Source organism: Colius striatus, chromosome 19 (assembly GCF_028858725.1).
Source record: "Colius striatus isolate bColStr4 chromosome 19, bColStr4.1.hap1, whole genome shotgun sequence".
In the NCBI taxonomy this organism is placed as follows: Eukaryota; Metazoa; Chordata; class Aves; order Coliiformes; family Coliidae; genus Colius; species Colius striatus.
The window spans coordinates 1,828,528-1,847,794 of record NC_084777.1 but is presented as its reverse complement, the minus strand read 5'-3'; the positions used below and the strand labels follow the sequence as shown (position 1 = coordinate 1,847,794).

The following is a 19,267-nucleotide window of genomic DNA, read 5'->3' as shown; positions in this document are numbered from 1 at the left end:
CCTATTCTTCTAAATCAAACTAACCATAGAGAGCTTAAAGAGGGACTTCTTTATTGTGGAAAACTTGACAGAGGGAGAACCTGTTCAAGAGTCAATTTTGCCAGTAATTTCTGCATTACTATTGCTGATATCAGAGGTGATAATTAGGTTTTGAGTAAGAGCCCTCTCCATCACTGCCTGTGGGTTTTTTCCCACTTTGCAGAATCCTTCATTAAGTGCTTAGGATGAAGCAGACTGACTGTCAAGAACTTGGAACTGTGATTTTTATCACAGCTTTCAGATAGAAAGCAGTATTAACATGTACTTGATTTGACTCTGTTAATTCATACACGTATTAAAGTTTTCCCCAATGTGAAATGTTCTCTTTAAGAAATGTAGAAGTGGAGTTATAACTAACAACTTGGCATGAATCACAGGATACGAGCCTCTGTGGTAGGCTTGTGTGAATTGGAAGGGCACTGACATCTTCTCACTTTTAAAAGTGCTGTTCTGAAAAGAGACCCTTGTCACTCTTTTTTTGGTTGTGTTGGGGTTTTTTTTTCCCTAATGAAAGAAAATTTTTCATCCCAATTTGTATTTCAGCAGTCTTCAAGCAAAGTGACACAAGTAGGGTGGTTACTCCAAATTCAGTCATTTTAATGTGTTGAAAACTGGATCTTTCCGAGAGTGAGTCAAGTTAGTGTGTTCCTTGTGGGAGATGGAAAGAGATATTCCACTACTGCAAAAGACTGACATCCACAGCCACATCTTTGTCTTCAAAATAATGTCTTTAAAGATGACAAGAAATCATGTGTTCTACCTGTTGGGCTGGGTGTTCCTCGTTTCCTTAGCAGAAGTTTTAACAGAAACTTTATTGAACCTCTCTTGATCCTTTGGCTCATCTTGTTTTTACTTCTCAACTGCTTTGTTTGTTTTCCTTGCATTCCTTTGCATCCTGGACAAGACATGCCATCATAGTGGCTGTTTGCTTTTACATAGGACTTGAAGTTCAGTTAAGAGAATCAAACTTAGTCTGGCAAAACCTTCACTTCTTTATTGTTATTGCAGAAGATTGCCTCTTCACATCATAGGACACTTTTGTGAACAGTCAGCCTGGTGATCTACAAAACCTGCTGGAAGACTGTAACCTCACACTTGTCTTTGTAGGTGCTGCCAATACCAGCAGCTGTAAATACTTCAGAATTCGGAATAGTCTCCATAGTGGTGCTTACCTTGAGAATGCATACATGGCAGTGTATGTAATTAGCTCCCAGCGTTACGATGCATCATTTGATACCCCAGGAGACAAACATGGTCAACCAGTTTTTCTGTTCCATCTTGTTATTCCCAAACTAAAATTGGAAGGCTGAAATGGCCTAATCTGCACCACTTCTGCTCCACCTGGGAGCTGTCGGTATGGCTGGTCTAGTGACTGCCTTGTGCTGTCCTGCAGTGTTTGTATGACATGCTGTATCTCGTTCAGGATAAGCAAACAAATTGAAGAGACTTGTCTATAAAGTAATTTTCATAAAGCTTCCAGAGAACAATGTCCTTAATCCATTCCAAACTGGCTCCTGCAACTTACTACTTAAATTTTCCTCCTGTTTACTTCCGAAGGGGTTTATAAAGTGCTGGCTGCAGGGATGCTGGTTTTCTTGCTGCGGGAAGAGCAGTGTTAGCAGTGCCTTGATTTGGCACTGAATGTCACAGAACTTTGCAGGACTTAAATGCAAACTTCTTTATGAATTTGGTGCCAGGACTGAGCACAGTCCTTGAACAGTGATTCACCTTGAGTGTTTCAGTACTCCGGTGTTTGAGAGTATGGGCTGTTTGGTTACTGGCTGCAATCTGAGTGATTAATGGAAACATTTTACCTTAGATAAGCAGTCAGTGTGCAGCCTGAATTCTCTCATACAGGGGTTTTCCTGTTAAACCTCGTTCCTTCTGCTTAAGGAGGTAAAAACTTTCAACAGAGGAAGCAGAAAGACTTTTTAGCTGTTCTTAGGGGCAGAAATTGTCTTGCTCTACAAGAGGAGACACACACTACCCTAGAATATGGCTTTCTTCTTGGTATATTTTTTTTCTGGCTTGCAAATAGTAATTCAGTAGCCAGTGTTACTGTATTAAAATGTTTATCATGTGCATAGATAAGTGGAGTTGTAAAGGTTGTCAGAGGTATGTTAAGCGTACTATCAGTATTATATAGAAAGTTACATATTTCATAGGAGCAAAGGACATTACTTTTTTCCCAGGGAGAAGCAGTAACTAAGCTCATTTGCTTGTATAGGTCAAAGCACATTTGCTTTGATGTGCCCACTAAGAAAAGCAGAAGATAAGTTTAGGTTTGTATTTGAGCAGCAGTCTTTTTCTGGTGTTCTGTTTCCATAGAAGAGCAGTTGGAGGATCTTTCATTTGCTAAGTGCAGTCTGAGGATGGTGCTAGAAGTTTAGGCTTGTGTTTGCTGAGTGTGGTAGGCTGTGAAATATGTACATCAAAGCTAAGGCTCTCACTTGAGATTTGTTGATATGCTGTCGTTTTAAATAGTAGTGCTGTGGATTGAATTAATGCACATTTTTCTGGTGTTAAGTCCAGGCAGAGAAACATTTCTTCTGAATACAGTCAGAAACCATATTTTTCTTCAATTGATAAGAACTGATAAATGTTTTCTTTTGGTTTTTGTCTGTGCTGAAATACCTGTGTCAGTGATTGTTTTCCAGGAGTATAATTTGCCAGCTGTCTCTGCAGTATTGTTTCTGTGTCTGGTTTTGACCCTGCCAGTGGGACTGAGCTGGATTTACTAAAGCCTTGCTTCTGGAGCACACTGTACAACAGGAGTTCTTGAACCACGCAGAACAGTGAGACCTCTCACAGCAGAGGCCAGCAGCACATGCGTCAGGAGAAGGGAATAAACTACAGTTCTAATAAATCTCCCGTGTTGCTCTAAAGGAAGTTCCTTACATCCTAGTTAAAGATTAAGTAAAAATGTTTTTCAGTTCTGTGAGAAAGGGAGAAAACAATTATTAGGATAAATGGTTTCTTTCCTCTATCTCAAGCAAATGTCCATGAAACATTTATTAGGCACGCCTTGTTTATTCTTCCCGTCTGCTCCTAGTTCTGCCGCGCTCTGTCGTGCTGCATCTTGTCGGGTTTTTGAGTTGCGGCAGCATTTCAAGCATGTTTACATCTCAATGTGGACGTGCTGAATTTATATAGTTGCGTAAGAGACTTTGGTTGACATAAGATTAGTCTTAGTTTGTATTTTAGGCCTCGTTTCTTGGGCAGTTGGTTTGTTGCACGTGACTGTTTGGGCTACGAGAACAACACGGCTCCTCCAGTACAGACGTACGTTTGCTATGGTTTAGAATCCTGTTTTGAGGGTAGGCTGGGCTGAGGAGGAAGGCTTTATTGGAGAGCTTCTTTTAAATTACCTTTTAAATGAAGATTTTTATGAGGTTTTAGAATATTTATGAGATGGATTTTTTCCTTTGACGTGCTGATTTCCTGTCACACTGCAATCACCTTGGATCAGCGTTTCACCTGCCACTACTAGTTTTAGGAACTTTTATTTTCAAGTCATGTTTTATAGGACCGTGTCTAGATACGAGTTATTGCCACTGATTATTTTACTAAATACAGTAGAAGACCTTTCAGACTTTATTAGCTTGTAGTCTTGGTGGGACGGAGCATTTTTCATGTGCATTTTCTGTTTGTACCATTGCAACACTTAATTCTCACTGGATATAAATTCTTCACCTTCCTTTCCCAAACCCCAACTGTTCTGTGTAATTGCTGCCAAAGTATGTGAAGTGCCAGTGTTTGCCAGAATTAATTTTAACATCAACTTTCACAGAAAACAGGTCCTGTAATAGGTTACTTCAGGTTTTTCAAGCTTTAACAGGGCTGCCAGGACATGACAATTGGTTCATTGTTTTTTGTTGGATGACATATAAACTCTGTACAGTAAAGTAACATGGTGAATCTTATATCATCATCATCATCTTCTGATGAATGCCTGCAAAGACCTGAATAATAAACTTGACACTTAGAAGGATGATGTCTTGGACCACATGCTTGTGCAAGATTTTTCATTGCCTCCATGATGGATTCTGTGATGAACACTAAAATTATGGGGAGGAAAATGTACATCTGTGTCTTCCTGTAAGAAGTTACAGGTTACTGATGCTTATGTGGATGTACAGCTGAGTAAGGCAGTTAGTCACTCTGCCTGTTCCTGGCAGATGGTCCCAGGTAGCACATGAATAAATTTTAATCCATACCAAAAAATTACTTTGAGCATGAATTTCAAGGACATAAACATCTCAGGTATTTGTTGTTGTTGTTTAGATTCTGCAGTAAAACAGTCACTAGTTTATTACTTTATGTCCCTCCAGCCTCCGGGATCCTCTGTGCTTGCTGGTTGAATTTCTGAATTTCTTCTGAAGAACAGGGATTTGACTTGTATTCTGTTCTGGTTTAGAGCAGTTCTAGATCAGAAGATTCTGTTCTTTGTTAATATTATTGTATATTAAATAGTTGTATTTTACCAGAAACATAATATGCAGTTTGCACCTTTAATGAAACGTAGACAGAGACTGCAGATACTGATAATTACTTGGAGTCAGAGTGTGAAAGAGAAGACAGTAAGTGAAGTCCATGTTTCTTCCTTTTCCCTCTGAATGGTGAAGTTTGTCTTCGGGGATGTGATGGAAGTGGCCATATGTCAGAATTCTGACTTGGCTGAGGAACCTCTAATCTCACTGTAATTATTCCTGAGACATGTCTGGTGGAAATGGAAGTGCAAATACTTCAGTGACATCTGATGCTTTGTGCAAAGTATATGTATTTCATGGCAATGCTTTTCTGCGTGCATGACGGTATTCTATCATCCGTCCCAGTGTAATTTCAGCAATCTTAACTGGAGCTGAGGTTGATTTATTTACTGTTAAATTAAATATGAGAGCCCTGGTCGTTGCTTCAGATACTTTCAAGATAATTTTGTACTGTGAGATGCTAGTTTTGAGGGAGATGAAACTTGCTTCAATACTGAGGTGGTGCTATGGGCAGATTTCTGTGTGCTCTGTGTTCCTTCTCCTGTTTTTAGCTACCTCCTTTGTTTACTGTCTTATTTTTCAGATTAAAAACTTTACTATTTCATTTACTTGCTTTTTAAGAACTTGAATTTTATTAGCTTGTGTGTATTGTCTAAAGTTAGTAAGCTTTCAGAGATGTAAGGATATAGAAGTTCATGTCTGCTCATAGAGTTGAGTTATGGTGCCAAATATAATAACCAGCAGCAGCTGAAGTGTTGGAATCAAGTACCTTGCTCTGACTGCCATCTGGTTAAATACTTCTGTGAAATCCAGTTCCACGCTTAATTTCTAAACTATGTAAAACATCAGTCAGTTCCCTGTTAATTGCCAAGTAATGGACAGAGAATTTCCTTACATACAGTATCTAAGAGTTTCCTGAAATTAATGTCTTCATTTTGTTTCTAGCTTAGGGCCTCATTTTGTACCATTTAGTTTGCTTCATATTTCAATGCCGACTTCAATAAGCGCAAAGTAGATGAGTGTTACAAAATAAAACACTACCTCTTCTCCTCAGCATGATGGCATAACCCTGTTCCAGACTCTCCTCTTCCTGTGAAACTTTGCCATCATACCCTGAGCCATGTAGCATATTCAATTATGTTTGTCTCTCTCTGGTACTCTTATGAGAATTATTACAGACCACTGTGGAGTGGAGATCTGTAAGTTTCTTCTGTCAGAAGTTAGTCTTTGTAGTTGGTGATTAAAGACTAGTTTGAAAGTAATCTTACTTTTTCCAGAGCTAGAAAATTCCTGCTTTGAGCTCGTAGATTTGTTCAAGCAGGGAGGATGTGATCCATACTGGTGAGCATTTGCACATGGCAGTTTGTGTTTAGGGTTGTAATTAGATTTGTTAACTGCTCTTTGGTTGGCAGAAAAACCCTGTGCCCGAGGGGTTTGGGGTGGTTTTATTTTAAGTCTCTTTTTTGTGTCCCAACTTTCTTTGTGGCTCATAGATTGTGGGGAATGGAAGCGAACAGCAGCTGCAGAGGGAGCTTGAAGACGTGCTGATGGATCCACACATGGACGATCAGTCAAGTGACCGGGACCATGGAGAAGAAGTTAGAACTGATGGAGATTCAGAAGAACCTGTTGTCCTTGAAGCTTCAGCATCCTCTACCATTAACCCAGTGTCAGTGGCAGGACTCCAGAAACCAGATATGAGTTTGCCAGTGAAACCATCCCAGGAAGGTTAGAAAAAAAAATGGGGAATGGCTGGTGGTATCTATGAACCAGCTTTCTGTGGAGAGAGGAAGGAGATTGAGGTAGAGGTGTGTCCACCAACCTTTCCCCATTTCTGCCATTATAATCACCTAGTGCAGTAAATACTAGATGATGTGACACAAGCTGAACTGTCCTCTCTTCTGAAAGCACTGGCTTATACCAGCCTTGATAAGTGTGCAGGAATACTACACTTGCTTGCTTGGCTGTATAAAGCGTTAATCTGTTCAGCTCATCTCTGCATTTTACTGCTGTAATGAAATTTGGTGCACCCTTATATTTAAAAGAAGCTTTCTGAGTGAACTGGTTGTAGGGGTGGGATAGCTGAGTTGCCATCTGCCCTCAGCAGCTCACTTTCAGGCAGGGTTTTCCTGTTTTTGGCCTCACCTCACTCTCTGTAATGTGTTTCTTGGTCACTTTTGTCATTTAGTTAGTGATGAGTCTGTGTCTGATAATTTACTTAACGAATGGTTTGTCTTGATTTTTACACTCAACTTTGTGTCTCACCCTAGACTGTGAGGATCTGAGCCCTTTTACACCTATGACAGATGAGGACAGCGTGGTGTTTAGCAAGCTCACCTACTTAGGCTGTGCCTCTGTGAACGCTCCCCGGAGTGAAGTGGAAGCCCTCAGAATGATGTCCATCTTACGAAGCCAGTGCCAGATTTCTTTAGATGTTACTCTGTCAGTGCCTAATGTCTCTGAAGGAACAGTGAGGTATGAAGCTCCTCTATGACTATACATTTAATCTTGTTGGCCTTTAGCAAAGGAAACAAGCTGCCAGTTTACCTGGGAGGAGACAGGAGCAACTTGGGATTTCATTCAGTGGGAAAAATGGGGTTTAGAAGCATCTGAGGAAAGTGATGCATTGAATTTGTTTACTGAAGATATTTTAAGTCCAAGGATCAGTATGAAATATGATGATCCACCATGTCCTCAAGGGCATAGTGGGAGTGGTTAATGAACAGTTTGGAAATAGCTTGGAAAGGACGTAGATTGTAGGGCTGGAAAAGGGCTGATTCACGAGACTTGACCGGGATGAGGCTGTCCACTGCTGCATGTCAGTGTGGCTTTTTCAAGCCTTGAAAACTAGGGAAACTGGGGAAATGTTTGGTGGAAATGTCTACTGTGTTGTACTTTTTTAAGCTGTTCAATTAAAACATAATTCTTCTAGTCAAGCTTTGCAGTAATGACAACCAGGAGCTGGTTTCTTTATGATGTGCTTTCTCCAGTAGCTATGAAATTGTTAAAGCTTGCAAGTTAATATCTGGCTGAAATAATTCTTCTAAAGGTGCAAGCTTTTGTGTTTTCCCTCTCTCTCTTTTAACAGACTTTTAGATCCTCAGACAAACACAGAAATAGCAAATTACCCAATCTATAAAATCCTTTTCTGTGTACGAGGGCATGATGGAACCCCTGAAAGTGATTGCTTTGCTTTTACTGAAAGCCATTACAATGCAGAACTCTTCAGGATTCATGTCTTCCGATGTGAAATCCAAGAGGCTGTAAGTTGAACCTTTTTGTCAAATGATAATTATGTGCATGTAAACGTTATTACTGAAACGAAACAGAAGTATTTCAGGCGCTTCAGAAGCAAGGTAATTCATGGCTTATTTCTACCCCAAGTTAAGATAATTACAGAAGCCTCCGAGATGGAGTAAGAATGCACATTTCACAGCTCATCCTTCTAAGAAGGGTAGAAAAACTATTAATTAGATGCTAAACTGGAATTATTTTCATACAATTACATCTCATTCTATTCTTTTCTCAAAAGGCAGGTGTTTCAGCTACTGCATGCTGTATGTTTGTAGCTTTCTGATATTTCTTTGGTGCTGTCTAACTGCAGGTGAGCCGAATACTGTACAGCTTTGCCACTGCCTTCCGTCGTTCTGCCAAACAAACCCCGCTCTCGGCCGTTGCCACCCCGCAGACTCCTGACAGTGATATTTTCACTTTCTCTGTGTCACTGGAAATCAAGGAAGATGATGGGAAAGGTTATTTCAGGTACAAATTCTTCCTTTCTGTGCAGGCAGCATCTGAATTTGGCGAGTGAACAGAGAGAATGAGTCTGACAGAGGTGGTCTCTGAATTCCCTTTTTGAAAGTTTGTGTTTCTGGTTTAAATGAATTCCAGACATAAACATTTTTGGGAGGTAAAACAGTGAAGACTCTGAGGTGCTGAGGCTATGTGAGTAATGCAGAAAAGAGTCTCATGAAAGAACACTGAGAAAATGAGAAACTCAATTTTAAAACCAATTTTATTGTTGCCAAAAGGATGAGAGATTCCTCCAGAGAAGTGTTTGGCCAAATCTGTCTCAAGACACATTTAATATGTAGTGCAGGGCTATTACTGCTTCATCATGCTAGAGCTTGATGATCAAGCTCTCAGACTTGTTCCCACATTGCTATTCCAGAACTAAATAAAGGTGTAGTTCTCCAAGTTCAAGCTGAAATCTTTCAGTCCTGGAAAGTTAAAGTTCTTGAATGACAGCAATAACCTGACCCAGGTGTTATAAGCACATGGTGGTGCAGGGTGAGAGTGTTAGAGCCACATTCCATGTTGTATTGGCTAAGGCTGTTTTCATGTTAAATCTGGTTGTGGATAACCTTGGTTTTTAAAAAGACCTTTTTTAGTTTATGCTAAAAGGTTCTTTTTTTTCCTACTTAGCCTATACACAGTGCCTTAGATGTTTCATATAACCATTTATAGTGCTCTGTAATTGCTGAAGTGTCTTTATTTCAGTACAGCATGTCTGCCAAATCCTCTGACTTGTAGAGCAAATTGGCTCTTAGCCACAGCTTCAGAGATGTTTCTCTTCATGGATTTACATCCAGCTCAAGTGTTATTTATTAAATAACTCAATCAATCCCATTTAATAATGCAGTATTTATTCAGCACTCCGAAGGGCTGCTCCAGTGTGGAAACTGAAACATGGTTTAGCTCAGGGCCTCAGTCTGAAAAATACTGATGTTTCTTGGGCCTGAATGCAGGCTACTTAAATACTCTATGTATCTACTCTATGCAAGGTGAAGAAAAGTGGATTTTTGCCTCCAGTTAAGCAGAATCCCACCTCCACTGGGCATACAGTACAGATTTTAGTTCAAATAGCAAGCTTTGTGTTTGACACTAGTTCTTGTGTGACCCTTTGCGTGCAGACTCATAGTCACCTGGAAGCTTAGCTCTCTTTCTGATCTCAGTCTTTAATGTATTTGTCCCTGCCTTGGCTGATCTGCCTTCACTTGTCACCCTGGGTCACTAGCAGTGCATTTCTGTTGTGCTGGGGAAATGAGGCCTGATGGCATGTACTGGCTCTGAGTATGTAAACCCACTGTCCTGGCCCTGGAGACAAAACTCCTGCTGACAGTTAAAGGCAATCTGCCATTCCCTGGCCTGGGTAAGCATCTGCTGTCAGAAAATAAACCCAAATTTTATTGGAGGTGTTAAATTATGGGCAATAGTCCACAGTCCATTTGCAGCCCCTGGGGTAACATAGTTTGAAAGTCTGACATAAAATCAGGATTATTTTTATATCCAAGGGAAAAGGGAACATGTGGTTGATTAAAAAGAAACTTGAAACCCAACAGTCTGAATTTGTCCAGTATTTAAGTGTAGCTGTGCTGCTCAACAGGGAATACTGATGCTAAAACTTTAGCATGTGTATTGGCACTAAAGTGCAAGTTTAGGGTTTTCCACCACAGCACGCTATCCCCTACTTTTACAGCATTTAGGAGAAGGGACTTTCTAGAGGAAAAATAAGGGGAATAGGCTAAATATTGGTACGCTTGTCTTCTCATGTGCCTCAGCAGTCACCTCCTTTCCAAGAAAGTATGCAATTTCTTCCTAGTAATTGCTTAACAGGTAATACCTGGTGTCCCAGGGGGAATCTATATTTAGAGCCCTTCTTGAGATGCTGCTGGAAGTCTTCACAACACTAAGCCATGCAGTATAAAAACACAGTTTTATTTTGAAAGCTGTGTCCTTGTTTTTCACCTAATGATGATAAAATAACATCACCTAATTTTGTTGTCATTTCTTTAATGTTGCTGATTGCTGTGTGCAAGCAAGAAAGGTCTCGAGTGCTTTTGTGTAAGAAGCTGGCTTCACCAAATGTTTGATGCTGGTTTTGATACATAAAGGAATACAGATAAATGATGCTCTGGTTTGGGCTTTTTTTCCTTTCCTGCTAAATAACAGTGCAGTTCCCAAAGACAAGGACAGGCAATGCTTTAAACTCCGCCAAGGAATTGATAAGAAGATAGTGATTTACGTCCAACAGACGACTAATAAAGAACTTGCCATTGAGAGGTAATTGCATCAATTAACAAAGATTTTTTTTCAATCTGTTTGTTTTGTGTTTTTCCCTGAGGCAGCTGATCAGTACAGGTTCTCTGAATACTCCCATTTGTGTAACTTCACACCACAACTCTCTCTTGGGTGGGGTTGTGCCATTTCAGTTTGCTTTCCTTTCACCTCTGTTGCATCTGAGAATATTGTTGTATGTACTCTTTGAATCTGCTACAGCCTGCACTTCTGGGACATGAAGTATCTGTGCAAGGAAGGGGAGAGCTCAGACTTCAAGTCTTTCACCGCTTGGAAATAAATTAGTGGGTTTTGACTACTGACAGAGAAAACACGCAGCTTCTGCCAGCCTTTGCAGGCTGAAATGAAACATGAGACAGTGTGGTAAACCAGAGGATGGAGTGAATAGACCTGTGTGGGCCAAAAGTCTTTGTGAAATTAAACCATAAAAGACGAGTCCTTGTGCTTCATCTGGAATTTCCTGATTCTTGTCTGTATCAAAGGGTGAATTCTATGCAAATATGTCTCAAAAAAATTACAAGAAGGGAAGAAGAATGCAGGCCAAGCCCCCTGTGGGCTGGGGATCCCTTGTTAGCAGTGGCTGTTTAACGCTGTTCTTGCAAACAAAGATGATTGAGAAACTTACCAGGCTGCTGTAGGCAGGGTAAAATCATATTGTAAATATGCTTATGAAATCTTAATGTTGTTTTGCTTGACGTGGTTGATGCTGTTTTCAAATGTCAGGGTTTGTTGACATTTGTGACTGGATTCATGGGCTGCTTGTAATGTATAACAGTGAATATTTAGGTAAGGAATGTTAATGGTTTGTTTATGAGTAAGTCCGATTTTTGCAGTTTAATTTTTTGCTTGGCTTTGCAGATGTTTTGGCCTTCTCCTTAGCCGTGGGAAAGATGTTAGGAGTGGTGACATGCACCTTTTAGATTTGGTAAGGATCTGTTTTCAACAAAACTCAGTAATAATTTTGGTCATGGTTGTGTGTGATCTCAGGATGGACAGAAGAGATTCAGGTGCTTTATGCACACGAGTTGCTGGGGATTCCCACTGGAGCTTATGCTGATGAGGGTGAGGCTGTGGGCAACCGGGCTGAACCCCTGCCTCTGCTACAGAGTTCTCAGTATGGGGCATTGCCCAGTTTTCAAGTCCCTCATGACTGGTCTCTGTTAGAGGCCTGAAATAAAAAACATGGAACCTTATTTTTTTGAAGTGCTGAATATTAAAGAGCTGTACTTTGAACATAAAAGGTTTTATAGCACACTTACCACTGTACAAGTTGAGGCCTAAGCCACTTCAGATTATAACTCTGAGAATCAGGATTTTACTTTTGACTCACTTCTCTGGCTATAAAGTTGTGGCACAGATCATCTGACTCCACAAGTGCTTTGTGAAAACAAACTTACTAGTATTTGTTTATGAAGCACATGCTTTTTACAATTGAGAATACCCAAAAAAGTCCAATAGTACATTAATAACTTATTTTTTACCAGGCTTTGGATTGCCCAGAAAATAAGGTGGAAGAGATGGGCACACAGCACTAACTGTAACATATTGCCTTAGGTTTTACTAGTGAATACCATGTGCTTTGTATGCTGAGGGAAGCTGGGTCTCAAGATGGTTTAGAGTAAAACTTATTTTATAAAATGTCAACTTAGAATAAAATAGAACACATCTGGTGTATTAAAACATCACAGTGAAGTAGAAGGTATGTTAATGTGAAACATCTGCCAAGTTTACGAATTCAGCAGTTTGTGAGAGTGTTGTGATTTGTTTTCTTGTATTAGAGGCCATTAGTTACATCCCCATGGTTCACAATTAAAGCCTTCTATGTCTAAATGCTTTACCACTCCAGCAAGTGTTTCCTTTTTTGGTTTCTTTTTTTCTGTTTGGGTTTGTTTTGGTCGTTGCCTGTTCCAGCGATGTGTCTGTGATCTCACCTGCACCTCTGCGAGCTGAAAGATGCTGGCAAATGGTCACTTCCAAAATGAGCTATGAGTCTTCAGGTCTCCCTGGACAGGTTTTCATACCACTTATATATGTAACAATTAGTATTAGTTGGCCTTTTTGTGTTACCTGCAAGGAGACCAAAGATTGCATGGGAACTCTGCTCTTTTCTTCAGAGATTATATCTGCTATGGGACCGTGTCACGTGGATTTGAGAGGCTTGCCCTTCTCTCGCCAGTTCAGTAGCTGTTCTGTGGGGCTGGGACTTCATAATGCAGAGATTTTTAAAAAAATAAATAAAAATACATCAACTTGCCTTGTTTTCAGGAGTCCATGGGTAAAAGTTCTGATGGGAAATCATATGTGATCACTGGGAGCTGGAATCAAAAATCCCCACACTTTCAGTTTGTAAATGAAGAAACACCCAAAGGTATGAACTTTGCCAGATCTTACCCCTAGCCAGGGCAAATGAGTCACATAGTGGGTATTGGATCAATTCTCTTTTACAATGAATGCTGCAAAAAGACTTTGATAATATGGGATATATTCTCAGAAAGTAGGATGCCAGATGGAACATAAAAATCTAAATGAAGTAGGAGGCTGGAAGAAGACTTCTGTGTTAGTAATAATACCTTGTAAGCATTGCTGTGTCTCCATAGGAGTCTCTGTAGGTGTGGAGACAGGATGCAGATACTTTGTGCACCATTAGAGCTTCTCCAGAATCCCATTGAGAATTACACTAAATGACTATTGCAGATTCTTCTTTGCAAAGCTTCTGTGGTTGGTTCAGATTTTTCCAAATCCAGTTTGTAATTAAGAAAAAGGATCCTGTACCTATGGAAATGTAAGGAAAGCACTCCTGACTGTAATCTGAACATAGAGTGATCCTGCATTGCTCTCTTGGGTCCCAAGACACATCTGTCATTGCTTTTTCTAAGATGTCAGCTGAATTCTCATCTTTTCAATCTGTTGTCGTGGTTGCATGCCAAAGGTTGGGGAAGTTAATGAGGATTGACTGGGCAAGGTCATAAAAGTCAGCTGCTGGATTGAATGCCATCCTACCTAAGGACCAAATGTATTATTTAGCACCAGAAGACATCTTTTAAGTTGCCAAGTGCAGTTGCCTCCTTTCTGAGCACCACACTGCATGGTCAATTTTCTGAGTCTTACAGCTGAGATGGTCTTTAATATGGTGGGAATTAAGTGTGGTTTAAGTAACTTCTAACCCCCCCCACAGTGTAATTAGGCTAGATGGCAAGAGGTGTGCACTGTGGAGTGAAGCATACAGATCCTGTATAATGTTTAATTAAGCATTTTGAAACATTTTAGTGGGATTTCAAAAGCAAAATTTTTGTTCTCTTTAACAAGATGATTTCTCTTGGCTTGAAGACTAAGTTTTCCTTGCTGCCTAGTGGGTGATGTGTGGTCATCTTCGTTTGGAAACTTCTTGGGCTTTGAGATGTTAAATTAGGGGGAAACAAGAATTGTGAAGAAGTTTCTTTTGTTCTTTCATGTTACTGGGGAAGAGGTTATGTAATATTTTGTTTGAAATATTTCATGTTATTGCCTTGTTTTTTCTCTCTAGATAAAGTATTGTTCATGACAACTGCTGTGGATTTGGTCATAACTGAGGTGCAGGAACCCGTGCGGTTCATTCTGGAAACTAAAGTCAGGGTTTGCTCACCGAATGAGAGGTTGTTCTGGCCCTTCAGCAAACGCAGCTCCACTGAAAATTTCTTCCTAAAACTGAAACAGGTAACACTTCAAAAAAATCTGCAATTATTTTGGGATTTGGCAAGGTTGTGTTTCAAATACAACTGTGGTGGGGTCAGTTACGTTGTCCTGAGACTGGAGCGGCGGGTTTGTGGGATAATGCTGTTATTAATCCAAATTAATTGGAGGTAAAGATGAATTGCAGTTACTAGTGTAGTTACTGATCTGTTGGCAGGTCAGAATTTCACTGTCTTTGTCTCTCCCTATGTTGGTAAAACCTTTACTAATATAATGTTCATATTTTAACACTTTGCTTCTGAGTCAGAGGCACAAAAATGCTCTTCAATTTTAGAACACCTTTCCTTCATTATACTAATTATTGCTGACTTTCTGGAGTTCCCATAAAAGGTCCCATATCTTCATTTCAAAGCAAATTTTGATAGCTATGATGAGGCTGGGAAGTTACATTGAGGCATGTGAATTTTCCAGCCAAATGACAGAAATAAAAGGAGCAAAGGTTTTATCTGCAGAGCAGGGCTAGTGGTGGGACTGGGCTGCATAAGGGTATAGTAGGGTAAGTAAGGAAAATTAAGAGTTAAGAGAAAAAAGGCTTTAATAGAATCCTGATGAGACACACTCTCTGAGATGTCACTAAGTTGATTTTATCACACAAATCCAACTTTCACAACAACAACAAAAAAAGAAAAGCTGTTTTCCCTGTTCATGGTTGGAAGCAGAGATTTCACACATGCCCCACGTTTCCCCTGAGGAAACAAAAATCCAAACAACCACAAAAACATCCCTAGGACTTGTGAAAAACTTTTACTGTTTCTTCCAACTTTTTAACCCCACCTACTGAAAAGGGAAAGGATTATTTCTGTCCAGCATACTTAGAGTGCAAGGCAATAACTTGTTTTAAAAATAAGGCTAGAGAGTTGAAGGTCCAAGTCACTGAAGAGATGATGCACTTGAAGTGGCTGCCATTCTCCTGCTTTAGAAATAATTGTTCTGAAATGAAAGCCCTGTGTAAAGAAATGGAAACACGTGGAAGCAAATAACGATGTGGATGTGTGTGCTGTCTCAAAGTTTAATAATTCTGGGTGCAGCCCAGGAAAGCAAGGTTGGAATCCTGATTTCTGGACGTGTTTTGCATTTTGAAGAAGTTTTGAATGAAGTAAGAGGCTTTTCTTAGTTACTTTTGCACTTGTCTGAAAGTGCTAACAAGCAATGGCATCTTGGTAGTAACAAGCAAAGGTTCACTGAGGATTCTTTTCTGTTTGTGTCCTATTTTTTAATATAAAATATGAATGAACATTTGGGAAACTGTCCTTCAAAACTGAAGTTGGAAAAATTCTTTATGGATGAGATCAGTCTTTTTATTTAGGGTATTTTTGAGGTGGAACATGGAGATGTTGACCACTTAGGGCTATTGGGCTATAAATATTCTACAGCCTCCAGAAGGTGCCTTTTCTGCTGGGCAGTTTAAAGGAAGCTTATCTTACTTAGCTAATTCTGTAGCTTTTGTCTTACCAAATTCACAGGCATTGGGACTTAGCTAATTCTCTTTTTTCCACGGGCACTGTCAGGTTATCCAACTTCCAGTGTTTACTAATGGAAGATTATCAAAATTCATAGTGGAAGCAACAAATATAGAATGTACTGCCTGATAAGCCTGGAAGGAAAACCTGTTTCTATGGAGTCATGATTAGCCTATTAAAAATACAGCTGTGCAGATTTGGCTTATCTTACTTTGGCAGTGCTGCTTTATTTGGAAATGGTGAAAGCAGAGGGATTTTATTTGCTCAGATTACATACAATGGTTTGTTCATTTTTAGTTTTGATGCATTTGTCTTCACTTTTAATACTCCAAAGGGTAATGCTGAGCCCTGGGAGCCTAGTGTAGAGTATCATTATAAAACTTATTCCTTCTTTTCTTCACCTTTCCTTTCCTGCTCTCTATTTTTATTCATTTGTGAAAAAAAGTTCTAAGTCTTTAGACTGTATCAAAATTTTCAACCACTTCACAGAGAAAAATCTTCCTTTGAAGGGAAGGAAGGTGTCAAAGCATTGAAAATTAAGGAGACAGAGCAACATATCCTCAGATAAATGACTTGGAAGCATTGCTAAAGACAACTGCTATGGTGGGGAAAATAAATGGGAACAATTTTTATTAAAGCTCTTGTTTTGCCACCATCAGTATCCCCAAAAGGTTTAAAGAAAGAAATTGGACATACTTTTAAAAGTTTTGGTTTTAATTTTCTGCTAATCTGTCAGTAGAGTTGCTTCGTATTCGGGAACCTTCCTCTCACACCATTTGTGTGACAGATGCAGTTACAGATTTATAAATCTCTGCATTTGTGGTATAAAAGGTGAGTGGCCTGTACATGACAGACCTGAATGACACTTCTGTGCAGCCTGCAGGACATACTCAGGGTTTTGGGGTGCAGGATGCTTAGGGCTTAGTGCAGGGCGTTAGGAACAGGCCCTGCAGGCCTGCATGGTGCATTGAGGGTACTGCAGGGAGTAAACATTCCTCACTGTAGAACATGATGACAATAATTTCTCAGCTCTCTTGTTGCCAAAAGAGAAGGTAGAGCCTCATGAACTGATCAGGGTTTTTTTCCTAGCTTTTCTCAGTAACATGAAACTTGTCATTTCCTAGATAAAGCACAAGGACAGAAAGAATAACTCAGACACGTTGTATGAAGTTGTGTGCCTAGAGAGTGAATCAGAAAGGGAGAGAAGAAAAACTACAGCAAGCCCCTCTCTTCGTCTGCCCCAGTCTGGATCACAGGGCTCTATGATTCCCTCTCCCCCAGAGGATGATGAAGAGGAAGGTAAGTAATGGATTAAATGCTTTGTATACTTCCAAAGAAGGGGCAGTTGGTAGACAACATAGTTAGGAAACATGTCAGAATCTGGCCTAGTGACCTTTTTTTTGCTTTAGTACTCTGAGGATCGATAACCAGTACCCTGGGTCAGCCTCTCCCTCGTCTGACACTTCCATGTCTATGCTTTTGTCAGCCCAGGCCTCAGGAGCCTCCACTGTGATATATTTGGAACAATGTGAAAAGAGGCTGCTAAAGTTTGGGATTATCATGTAGCTTCTGCCCTTCCCTGAGCAACTGTGAACAGATTTGGGAGTAAAAATGAGAAGGTGATATTATTTGGAAATCTAAATCATGCTGCTTGCTTAGTGCAGAGGCGAGTACAGACATCTGTAACCCATAAGCTGTGCCAGGGCCTGCCCAGCTCAGCTTAATGCATTTGCAAGATCGTTTTCCTGCCTTTTAAAACTTCTTTTAAACCAAACTATGGACAGTTTGTAAGTATGTAAACGTCTGGCCTGTCAGCTCTGAGATGAAATGTAGGTAACTTCAGTTTCTGCTTTTGCACTTTTTCTGCTGCCTTCTATGTGGCCTTCAGTGAATCGTTTCACTTGTGTGCTGTCATTTCCCTTTGGGGGGGAAAGCAGGGGGGAGTTGATTTGAAAATTAACTCTCTTGCAAAATGCTTGTCTCTAAGCACTGTGCTAAACCCTCGTTGTATTGCTTTTTGAAACCAGGAATTTACTTAGTTGTTGTCGTTGTTTACTGAGATAACTTGGAGCATTGCAAGAGTTTTCTGTTGAGGTGTAGGTTGAGAAAGCAGAGATTTAATGAAAAGGAATGTATTTCCTCAATAGTGCAAAGCTATTGGCAACTACTGTCTCAGTGCAAATGTAGTTTCTGTTTATGATACTTGCTGTGAGTGTTTAAAAATATCTAGGAGTGCATCAGGGTTGGTTTCAAGAAGAGTTACTGTGAATGTGCTGCTCTTCCCCCTCCACTGCGGTTTTCAATGTGTTTTGTTCAAAAAGCTGTTTCATTTAAGACAAGGAAGTTAGCAAAAAGGACTAGCTTTCAAAGTAAAGGTACAAAGCAGTTGAAGTTCCTGATTTTTAACCAGAATGTCATGTGTTTCTGCTTGCCTTCTCTCTCTTGGCACATCACTGTGTGCTTCCAAGAAGAGTCAGGTTCTGCATCCTCTGTGTTGAGTGCACAGGCGCTGCATCCACAGCTGAGGAGTTCTTGCCACACACTGATAGTTAGGAAAGCAACTTCTAAATCTGCAAAAGGTAGAGTGATGGCTGTCAGCCTCATAGCATCTCCTCTGTTCTGTTGGCAGACAATGATGAACCACTCTTAAGTGGTTCTGGAGATGTTTCCAAAGAGTGTGCAGAAAAAATTCTTGAGACGTGGGGAGAGCTTCTGTCCAAATGGTAAGTGGCAATATCACACTCTGAAAGCTGCAATTCTGAATGTTCTCATTCTGTTTGCTCCTTCTGCTTGGAGTTTTTGTTCTTTCCAGAAGACAGCCGAGATTAGATTAGAATGGATTTGGTCCTCTTTCAGCCCCACAGCACTCCTTATTCTCTGGTTTCATGTTTTCTGATTTCTTTAGACACTGTTGTAAGTGTTTTTCTTTTTGAGTGTGTGCTTAAATCCTCTACAGAAATTCACTTGTGTCTTTAGGTGGTTCGATCTTAAAACAAGATTTTACTTACCTGTGGGTGTCACTGGGATTTTGTTAAAGAAAAGCCTAAACTAAGTAGTATAAAGAAGATGCAGCTCTTCCTTTGTCTTTATTTTGCATAGATCACTTCCATTCCTCCTTGTAATTCTGATGGAGTTCACAGATGATTTTTTCCTGCAGCTGTCATATCTTAGTAACTGGAGCTTGAGGTCTGGGAGATTTACACTTGGATAGCAAAGACATTTTTCCTCCCATATCGAAAGAAAGATGGCTCCAGAAGCTGCCAAGAAGGAAGTACATGAGCTCTTCTGGTTTTTGGTTGGTTTTTTTCCCCTACAAAATGCCAGTTTACAAGAGGACTGTTTCTTGACAAGTTGCTAATGCAACACCTGTTGACAAGGATCTTTTATTCATCCTGAAGTAGCCTGAGCAGTTCTGAGAAGGCGATGCTGATTATTGCACAATGCACCATTACTTTGCTTTGTTCTTTTTTA

General features: G+C 40.1%; 1 protein-coding gene across 2 annotated transcripts in view; it reads left to right on the top strand.

Moving 5' to 3' along the window:
• The window catches only part of RABGAP1 (RAB GTPase activating protein 1), a 68,043-nt gene that overhangs the window by 6,372 nt on the left and 42,404 nt on the right, over positions 1 to 19,267 (top strand). For both annotated transcript variants that reach the window (XM_062011843.1, XM_062011842.1), the window contains exons 3-12: positions 6,023 to 6,257; positions 6,800 to 7,004; positions 7,618 to 7,792; positions 8,134 to 8,291; positions 10,482 to 10,592; positions 11,466 to 11,532; positions 12,873 to 12,975; positions 14,131 to 14,300; positions 16,921 to 17,095; positions 18,426 to 18,519. In XM_062011843.1, the coding sequence (XP_061867827.1) occupies positions 6,023 to 6,257; positions 6,800 to 7,004; positions 7,618 to 7,792; positions 8,134 to 8,291; positions 10,482 to 10,592; positions 11,466 to 11,532; positions 12,873 to 12,975; positions 14,131 to 14,300; positions 16,921 to 17,095; positions 18,426 to 18,519 (1,493 nt within the window). The remainder of the gene's footprint in view (positions 1 to 6,022; positions 6,258 to 6,799; positions 7,005 to 7,617; positions 7,793 to 8,133; positions 8,292 to 10,481; positions 10,593 to 11,465; positions 11,533 to 12,872; positions 12,976 to 14,130; positions 14,301 to 16,920; positions 17,096 to 18,425; positions 18,520 to 19,267) is intronic.